The sequence below is a fragment of the Rattus rattus genome, chromosome 1 (assembly GCF_011064425.1).
Source record: "Rattus rattus isolate New Zealand chromosome 1, Rrattus_CSIRO_v1, whole genome shotgun sequence".
NCBI lineage: Eukaryota > Metazoa > Chordata > Mammalia > Rodentia > Muridae > Rattus > Rattus rattus.
In genome coordinates, this window is record NC_046154.1 from 18,799,149 (window position 1) to 18,809,805 (window position 10,657).

Below are 10,657 nucleotides of genomic sequence, written 5' to 3' on the forward strand. Positions count from 1 at the left end.
TATTTGTCATGACAGGTAAGACAAAGGAAACAAACACCTTCCAGCCCTGGGCAGCTCTTCCTCCACCTGGGGGCTCAGGTCTCTCTAAGGTTCCCCATTACACCTTCCCTTCACAGCACACTCGAGACTCCCTGTCTGCCCTCTTTCTTCATGTTTTCCTTCTCCCTAATTCCAAGTAGTCTGCTGAGTCACTGCCCTGCGCTGTTCGAAAGTTCAGATCTGCTTACCTCTGCGCTTTCGAGTTTACCAATCTCAGAGAAAGACTACGTGCCCAAAGGATGAGCACATTCTGAGCTCTCATTCCCATTCTGATGATGAAATGAGTTAACTAATAAATACGCATGGACACTCAGGAAAACAAACTTCTTTAGCTGCCTGACTCAGTCAGAGACCTGGGCTGAGAGTTAAGAGGTGGCTGTTTCTCTCAGCCTCTCTTTGTTGATGTTTTGAGACAGAGTCTAATGCAGGGCTCTCAACCTTTGTGATGCTGCGATCCTTTAATACAGTTCCTATGTTGTGGTGACCCTCAACTATAAAATTATTTCATTGCTACTGCACAACTGTAGTTCTACTACTGTCACATACAAACTATAATATAAATATCTGTGCTTTTCAATGATCTTAGGGAACCCTTATGAAAGGGTCATTTGACCCCTACCCCGAAATGGGTCTTGGCCCACAGGTTGAAAACTGCTGGTCTAATATATTCAGGCTGACTGGGGAATCAACATATAGTGAAAACGAATGACCTTAAACTTCTAATCCTCCTGCCTCCAACTCCCAGGTACTGGAATTACAGGAATGTGCCAAGTACATGCCATCAGGCATACAACTTGTCTATTTTGGGTGCTGCTGGAGAGTGGGTTATATGGATGTTAGGAAACTACTTTATTAACTGAGCTATATTCCCGTCCTTACCTCTGTGTGTATTTGTGTCTGTGTCTTACCCTGGGGCTTCACAGATCACACTATGAAATATCAGAAATCCAGTCTTCCCCCAAGTATCTAGCAGCCTTACTACATTAAGGTAACAAAAATGTACCTTGGGGTGGAGGTGGGGCAGAAAGATAGGTATTAGTAGAGGAAAAAATGGTACTGAATTCACCTTCACTTACAATGTTTATGGTAGGTTAGCAAGACAGCTCAATGGTTAAGGGCTCTGGCAACCTGAGTTTGAGCCCAGGAACCCACATAAAGGTGGAAAGAAAGAAACAGTTGCATAAAGTTGTCTTCTGACTGCCACATATGTGCCAGAACACAAATGCAACATGAATAAACACATCATACATTCACATGCACAGGATTTTATATAAAAATAAAATACGTAGGGCAAACAGAGACAAGGTCAGGAATAAGAGCTTTTAAAGAGCTAGAAAGTAGAGCAGACATGAGTTCTCTCTCTCTAGCTTTCGAAGAAAAATCACCAAATAATGGCATCACCCCTCCCTTCCCCCAGGAAAGCAGAGAAGAGGAACAAAAGGCAGAAGGCTCAGTAGGAAGGAGAATGAAGACACTACACATAGACATGGCAGGGGAAAAAGGAGGAGATGAAAGGCACGTCACCTCCGCCCGAAACATGCCTTTCTAACAAACTTTGCAACCATATCCTCACTGCACCTTAAACACCATTAGACAAAGACAATGAGAGCTTCTATCCTAAGTGGAAAGAGAAGGAACAGAAGACGCCAGGTCAGAGAATCAAATCTGATGTTTAAGTAAAGAGAGGGGCTGGAGGGATGGCTCAGTAGTTAAGAGCACCGACTGCTCTTCCAGAGGTCCTGAGTTCAATTCCCAGCAACCACATGGTGGCTCACAACCATCTGTAATGGATCCAATTCTCTCTTCTGGTGTGTCTGAAGACAGTGACAGTGTACTCACATAAAATAAATAAATCTTTAGAAAAAAAAAAAAGAGGGGGGTGGGCTGGAGGGATGGCTCAGTGGTTAAGAGCAATGGTTGTTCTTCCAGAGGTCCTGAGTTCAATTCCCACAACCACATGGTGGCTCACAACCATCTGTAATGGGATCTGATGCCCTCGTCTGCTGTGTCTGAAGACAGCTACGGTGTACTTACATATATTAAATAAATAAGTAAATAAATCTTTAAAAAAGAAAAAACAAAGAAAAGGGAGTCTGAGGAAGGACAAAATAAAGGACAAACTATGGGGTTCACCTCACTTTCCACCCTTAGGTAACACACTGCATGACTAGTTCATAGACTGTGGAAGACAATAACCACCATCAACTCCTAAATATAAAAGCCATCACGTTCTCTCTTTCATGTTACTTTTATGTGAGTGCACACGTGCACATATATGCATCTGCAGATACACATATACCTATTCATTTAACCAAAGAATTGTGAGTTTTCTATTTTTCTATTTTTCTCCCATGTTTACCAATCAGCCATGTATGTGATACTCAGACACCAAGACTGATCTCCAAGCACACTTCCTTTTGGCGATGGGCTCCCGGGTCTGTGGCTCAATGCCAACTATGACACTCTAGTTTATGAAGGCAAATGACAACAGTCAGTGCAGGACTGGCTCTCTTCAAAACTTCTATTAAGGATCTGCATTCCTGTTGGAGTGTTCTAACAAACAACTTCCCTGTCCCAGACAGTAGCTCTGCCCTAAAGGTCTAAGGAATACCTGGAAGACAGAATTTCTTCAAAGATGCCTATCAATGAAAGAAGCCAGAGCCACTTAGGAAGGGGGTGAGGGTGTTGTTTTTAAATCTATATAGACTAGGTGTCAGCTATGCTCCCAACTATGTCTGGCAAAGTCCTGAAAGGAACACTTAAAAGGTTTTCAGTCTGTACTAAAAGGCATGTGGGCTATGGACAATAGAAGCCACCCATACTCAACTAAACTCAGGTATCATTTTCTTTCAAAGACCTAATGACACTTTGAGGGTATATACCACTTCACCCGTGCTAATCTACTTCGCTTTACTTCACAACGTGGCCTTAATATCAAGCAATTTTATCAGACAGTTAAGATCAGTCCCTAAGAATTCCCAATGTATTCTGTTCTAAAAAGGTCAATTCTGATTATTAAGCCTGACTTGAGACAAGGAGTAAAATGGAGAGAGAAAGTGAGAGGATCTCTCAAGGGGCAGTGTCAGACCTGGAAGTTCCAGGAGGCATTCAATATGTGAGCAGACTGTCAGACAGGAGCAGGGACTTCGATGATGAGGTCAACAAACAGTGCCACAGAAAAACAGGGGACAAGGGGACAAGGGAGAAAAGGAAGGCAGCTGTAACCAGAGAAGAAACAAGGCAAGTGCAGAAGACAGAACCATCCCACAAGCATAACAGCAGCCCAGGAGTAGCCTGGGCCCCTAAACTTACAACAGCTGGCAACAATGCCCACCCCAGCAGGAACAGGGGCTGAAGTCTGACACTATACTGAGTGGCCTAAGGCCCTAGGCAATGAATGCTTCCATATTTCTGCTGCATTTGTCTGGAGAGAAAACATTTGAAAAACGAATGTTGTTAGGGTGCTCTAAAGGATGGGTCAGCACACCAGGGCCCAGAGTCTAAACCCAGCTAGTTGCCTGTGAGTGGCTGGTTTTGATATCTTTTAATGGCTGAATCTTCTACAATGTGTGTATTTGGAGGCATGTAAGAAGTTAAACACACTACACTTGGTCAAATGTGGATATCACATGTGGCTCCCCCACAGTCCACAGACCTGCAGTTTCTATCTGATCCTTTAGCAAAGCCTATTAGCCAATGATCTACACACTCAGTATGACACACTGCTTTACACAGTGAGAAACATAAGCCAGAGCTACATTCTTTGTGTATGATCAACTTTCTCCCAAGAAGACAAAACAGGACTTTAAACTTAATTGAACTATAGAAACCAGAATGGTGAACTTCAAAACTCCTGATTTCCAATAAAACATTGTACTAAACACACATCACTTTTCCCAAAACCATAAAGACCAAAATCCTGTCTACAAACAGACAGTTTCTGGTTCTTCCAGGTAACTCAGAATGTGGAGGGATCACTAGCACTTAGCAAAATTCAAATCTAGCTCTGTGTTTGGATTCGCCAGGTTGCAAGGGTTTGTTCTGAGTTTAAAATGCACAGGCCAAGCAAATGGGATTCGCATTATCAACAAACGACATTACAACCTCAGTTCACATCCTAACACAAAAGAGAAAGGGCTACAAGGAAGTGAGCATTGTTGACTGTAAGTACAAAGCATGACTCAGGAAAATTGGCAGTAATCTAAACAGTTAAGACTGTGAAGTAGGAGGCCACGCAGCTGGCTGGAGACAGGTAAGTGGTTGGCACCCAAGCCTGATAACCAGAGTTCAATTCTTGGACACTAAGATGAGAGAATCAACTCCTAAAACTTGTCCTCTGAGCTCTAGAGTCTGTCTGTCTCTGTCTGTCTGTCTCTCTCCCTCTCCCTCCCCCCTCCCCCCCACATACACAAAATTAGATTAGACCAGGGCAGAGAGATGGCCCAGTGGTTAAGAGCACTCCCTGTTCTTCCAACTCAAGTTCAGATCCCAGCACTAGTGTGGGGTGGTTAATGACTGACTGCCCGTAACTTCACTTCCAGGGAACCTGAAGCCTTCTTCCTGCCTCCTGAGGGATCCGAATACACATGACACACATACACATGGACTTTTTTAAAAAGGAGGAAAAGACTGTAACATAAAAAGATGCTAGATGGGGTTGGGGATTTAGCTCAGTGGTAGAGCGCTTGCCTAGGAAGCGCAAGGCCCTGGGGTTCGGTCCCCAGCTCCGAAAAAAAAAAAGGAAAAAAAAAAAAGATGCTAGATAATTTGAGAATAATTTTTGATACATGTTTTCATCTTCAAAACAATTTAAACAAAATTAAGCAGGAAAATCTACTGGTTAGATCTTAAGTCATCAAACCCAGTCACTGTTTTATTAAGAATTGTTAAAGATTATTCATCCAAAACATCAAAGGCAGTGACAATTATTGTGATAAATCATAATGCCAAACCACAGCGGTTTCTGACTTTACAAGTAACGTTTAGATACATCCTGCTGACCGACAAACCAAAATGACCTGCTTAGCAATTTCAGGGAGTTACTGCAGCAAGGTTTGGCTAGGAAAACGAAAGTGAGAAAACAGGCTTTAAAAGCCCGAGTCTAGACTGCTCTGAGCCCAGTAGTAAGGAAAAGGTAGATACAGAAATCGCCACGTTCCCATGAAGAAATACGACTCTTGCAATCTAACAATCTGTATGAAAAGGTATGATGAACACATAACAGCATGCCAACCCAACAGTCCTGTAAGTAAAGGCTGAAAGCATTCTATTGAGGAAGAGAAGGACTCAGATCTCGGATACACGCAATTACAGTGCAAAGTAAAACCGAAGTATTCAGTGGTAACTAGTGGCTTCAGTCACAGAAACAGCACGTGCCCCCCAGTGATCATAGCACCAAAGAAAGACCGTTATTAAACTATGTGGTAGATCTCCAATGTAAATCTCCGGCTCTGCTGGCAGGAGAAATGCAAACTCATCCACGCCCTGACCTTAACACGGAGGTGGGGCGGGGGGTGGGGGCCGTCAGGGGACACAGCCCAAGCAGCACCTTGCATCTCAACAGCCACTTCTCAAATGCGCCCGGCCACGCCCTCCAGCAAGAGCAGCCATAAAAGTTTTGCTCGGGAGGGGAAATCAAGTCAGGGATGGTTCACGACAGAGCTGGGTGGAAACCAGAGGAGCTCTTGTCCCCAGCGCCCAGGAGTCTCGAAGCCATGCGTGGAGTGGATTCCTGACTGGAAGCTGCCTGACAGAGTGGACTCAGGACTCGGCACGTCCTCCCCTCCCCCTCCCCCGCCGCGCCGCCCGCCGGCGCCGCCGCCCGGTACCTCTCGATGACTGAGGCCACCAGCTGCGGCAACTCCTTCATCTCGAAGGCGGAGTAGGACGCGGACAGTAGGGGCCGCACCGCCACCTCCCAGCCCGGGGTCGTGTCCTGCCCGGTTGCCGGGGCTCCGGGCGCTGGAGCTGCTGCCGCCGCCTCTTCGCCGCCGCTCGTCGCCATCTTTCGTCGTACTACTGCGGCTCCCTCCGGGGGCTTGCCACCGGCCCAGCGCCGCCTCCCGGGAGGGGGCGGAAGTGACGCACTCGTGCGCGTCAGAAAGCGCGCCGCGGGTCGCTCAACAAAAACGCAAGGAGATGGACGGCCTCTGACTTCTCCGGGCTCAACCCAGGGTAATGCGCTTGTGCAGAATTGAGCGTGACCGGGGAGGACTAGGAGCTAAGCCCTCAGCGCGTGCGCCACGGCGGTGAGCAATACTGCGCATGCTCGCGGGAAGCGCAGTCTACCGCGCGTGCGCGGTCCCCGCATTAAGTAGCACTATGGTACCCCAACCCCCTAGAAATCTTAAGTTTGTGACTTAGATTCGGAAGAGATGCGCAAGGCAGTGGAATGGCGCCATCCTAAGACAGTCAGGAGCAAGAGGAGGCCACGGATATTCAGTGCTAGTCACTTCCTCTGCCCAGGGTACCGCATGAGTAGCCATTCTAGCGCTTCCCACTTCGCTAGCTTTCTGCACACACCTCCGCTTGATAATGATTTTCTTCATGAATTTCTAATTTTGCAGTCACTTATTTATATGTTTAAAATCCCTGCAGTAATAACAATCCTGAGAGGACGTTGTTAAGGTTTTTGAAAGTTGGTCACTATAGGCCAAATTATCTGCGAACCTTCCTCCCTCAGGCTCCAGAGCATTGCAGTCAGTGGCCATCCAACAGTCTTTTAGGGGCCCCTGTTTAGTACAGATTGACCGTTGATTTCAGCAATCCTCTGTCTTCACCTCCAGTGGAATTACAGTGTGGATGTCCACATCGGTTTTTAGTTCCGTCTGGAAGTTGGGGTGGTCTTATTTTATTCGGGCGTTCCCACTGTAGCCCAGACTGACATGGAACACTACACAATCCTCTTGCTTCAGCCTCCCAAAGTGCTGAGATTACAGGTGTGCTACACGACATTCGGCCATCAGCAGTAATAGTGAGTCTAATATTTCTGGCTTTTGGGTGTCACGAAGGCACTCGGAATAAACATCTTCCTTTTCAAATACATAATTTAGAAGTAGAGGTTTGTCCTTGGGAAATGTTGTAAGTTTAGGTTGAGGAGCTCAGGAGATGACTAACAGTTTCATTCTCACCACCCAGATCTAGCTGCTAAGGCTGTAACTCCAGTTCTGGGGAAGATGCTGTCCTCTTCTGGACTCTATAGGAACCTCCATCCACATAAATCTATTTAACATGCTTGGTAATGCCATCACTGGGGAGGCAGAGAATTACCACAAAAGACCCCACCTCTCAAAAAAAAAAAAAAAAAAAAGGAACATACATAAATTTGGGTAACACTGAAAAACAGTTTATATGAAGCACAAGTTTCAACAATATTCTAATCTAAAAAGTAAGATAGGAATTCCAGAAGAGTAATATTTTGTGAACTAAAAATGAAGGACCTCTGATAGGCTGGGGAATGATCTGAAAATGTAAAATTGTAGAGAGATGGTCGAGCAGTCAAGAGCACAGGCTGCTCTTCCAGAGACCACAGGTTCAGTTTCCAGCACCTGTACTCACAGCTACCAGTAACTCTAGCTCCAAGAAATCTAAAACCCTCTTTGGTCCTTTCCCCACACCCAGCCAGGGGTACACACACATAAATAAACATAAATGCTAAAGGAGTTAAAAAAAGGGCTCTTTCAGAGGACCCAGTTTCAGCTTCTAGCACCCACATGACCACTTTATATAATTCCAGTCCCAGGGGTCTGGATCTTTTGGTATCAGACATGCACATGGTGCACACACATACACAGGCAAAACACGACATACACATAAAAATATTATGAAGCCAGGGGCTGGAGAGGTGGCTCAGTGGTTAAGAGCACTGACTGTTTTTCCAGAGGTCCTGAGTTCAATTCCAAGCAACCACATGGTGGCTCACAACCATCTGTAATGGGATCTGATGCCCTCTTCTGGTGTGTCTGAAGACAGCAACAGTGTATCATATAATAAAAAAAAAAAAAAAAAATGAAGCCAGGCATGGTGGCCCAGACTTTTAATCTCAAGGTTGAGAAGGCAGAGCATTGTGAATTCAAGGCAAGCTTGGTCTACACAGGACTTAGGAGAAAAGTTAAGACTTCACCTAGGCCTTGGCTATTTTTTTTTTAATATATTTTTTAAGATTTTATTTTATTGTATGAGTACACTGTAGCTGCCTTCAGACACACCAGAAGAAGGCATCAGATCTCATTACAGATGGTTGTGAGCCACCATGTGGTTGCTGGGATTTGAACTCAGGACCTCAGGAAGAGCAGTCGGTGCTCTTTTAACCACTGAGCCATCTCTCCAGCCCCCTATTTTTTTTTTTTTAAGATTTATTTATTACATTTAAGTACACTGTAGCTGTCTTCAGACACACCAGAAGAGGGCATCAGATCTCATTACAGATGGTTGTGAGTCACTATGCAGTTGTTGGGATTTGAACCCAGGACCTCGGGAAGAGCAATCAGTACTGCAGTCAGTGCTCTTAACCACTGAGCCATCTCTCCATTCCCCTGGCCTTAGCAGAGCCTCCTGCTCTGAGCAGCTTTGGTGAAATGGTATTCGTTAAAGGTGAAATACCAGGAGCTTCATAAAGGGTCACTTCCTGACCATTACCCCTTTAAGATTCTGGCACGTAAGTAGGAAAAATAGTCTTGCAGACTAACTGTATTGTAGAAACCTGGCAGGCACTATAGGAGGCAAATCCTCCAGAAAGCTCAGTTCAGTTCCCAGGACCCACATGGTGGCTCGCAATCATCCCTAACTCCAGTTCCTCGAGGATCCAACATCTTCTGGCCTCCATGGGCACCAGGCACTCACACAAATGAGGGGAAACACTCATAAAAAAATAAATCTTAAAGCAAACAAAACAGGATAGTGTGGTGAGAATCACTTATCTTGCACAAAATTCCAGCCACTCTATCTCAAGACTATCCTTGGAGTCTAGGGTATATGCCTTTAATCCAAGCACATCTCTGTTCATTCAGGCCAGTCAGAGTTGCAAAGTGAGACCTTGTAACAAAACAAAACTAGAGCAGAATGGGTCCCAATGCCTTCTCCCAGGCTGCTTCTCACAAAGCCAGCAGTATAGGGCCTGTCACTGGAAGTGACAGATGCTCACTAACCCAGGAGAGGAAACTGGTTATCACTGACAAGGATGTTGGCATGTTGCCCTAAATAGCTCCATTTTTCCCTGATTTTTTTGAAAGTTATTCTGTACGTGCATTTGTGTACGCTCGGGGCAGGGAGAGGATGCTGAATCTCCTTGAGGCGGAGTTACAGGTGCTTGTGAGGCGCCCAGTGCGAGTGCTGGGAACTGCACTGAAAAGGCAGCAGGTACTCGTAACCACTGTTTCTTATAGCCTATGCTGGGCATGTAGCTGAAGATACCCTTCAACTTCAGTGACACACTTCAACTTCTGACCCTCCCTCCTCCACCTCTCAACTGCTGCTTTTATAGCGGTATGCTACCACATCTGTCTGGCTTTTCTTTTTTTCTTTTTCTTTTTCTTTTTTTTTTTTAATTTGGATGCAAAAGTAGCTTGGAAGTGAACTCTGAAGACACAAAACAGAGCTGAGGCAAAGTCACCGATCATCAGCTTTATTCAGAGAGCATGGTCATCATCGCCGTCCCTCTTCTCTCTTTGCTTCTGTTTTTGTTTTTGTTTTTTTTTTAAGAATTATTTATTTATTTTAGGTATATAAGTGCACTGTAGCTGTCCTCAGACACACCAGAGAGGGTATCAGATCCCATTACAGATGGTTGTGAGCCACCATGTGGTTGCTGGGAACTGAACTCTGGACCTCTGGAAGAGCAGTCAGTGCTCTTAACCACTGAGCCATCAAAAGAACAATCAGTCAGTCACCAAATTCACAAACAAGATAAAACTTAGGATTCTTTCTGTGCAGCATACAGAAGCCCATATAGGAGTACACACAGAAAGGAGTGTGCGCGCACACACACACACACACACACCCCACACAGAAACCCAGATAGGAATGCATACACATCCTACACTGAAACCCAGCCAGTAGTGTACACACCCCACACAGAAGCCCATATACAAGCGTGCACGCGCATACACACACACACACACACACACACACACACACACACACACACACACGCCCCACAAAAGCCCCAGGCAGGAATGCACACGCCCACACAAAAGCCCACCCGTGGTCTATACAGCTAGTTCTAGTCCAGCCAGGGCTACATGGTGAGACCCTGTCCCAATAAAATAAGTAAAAAGGTTAGATGTGTTGAGGCTCTAACACATCTAGAAGTAGAAGTAGAGTGTGCACTAACATATGAGGCCCTGGGTTTGAGTCCCAGCATCCTCCTTCCAGCCCCCACCCCCAAAACTTAAATTAGTAAGATTTTAAAACTACTTAAGAAAAATAACAGCCCTCATGGCTCGCCTTATGGAGAGCTCAGTGCAGAGAACTTGCCTGGCATGAGAGACCTTGGATTCTATGCCTAATGCCACAGAGAAAATTATACCAATGAAATTTAAAACTTGCCCACTACCAAGCATGATGGCAAACACCTGCAATCCCAACACTGGGAGGCTAAGGCAGGAGGATTGCAAGTTTG

At 45.4% G+C, this 10,657-nt stretch overlaps 1 protein-coding gene across 1 annotated transcript in view; it reads right to left on the minus strand.

The window, feature by feature from the left end:
• Ubr4 (ubiquitin protein ligase E3 component n-recognin 4) overlaps positions 1-6,107 on the minus strand; it is a 108,080-nt gene extending 101,973 nt beyond the window's left edge. The window contains exon 1 of the mRNA XM_032895377.1: positions 5,868-6,107. Within this exon, the coding sequence (XP_032751268.1) occupies positions 5,868-6,043 (176 nt within the window). The 5' untranslated portion in view covers positions 6,044-6,107. The remainder of the gene's footprint in view (positions 1-5,867) is intronic.
• Positions 6,108-10,657: the final 4,550 nt, after the last annotated feature.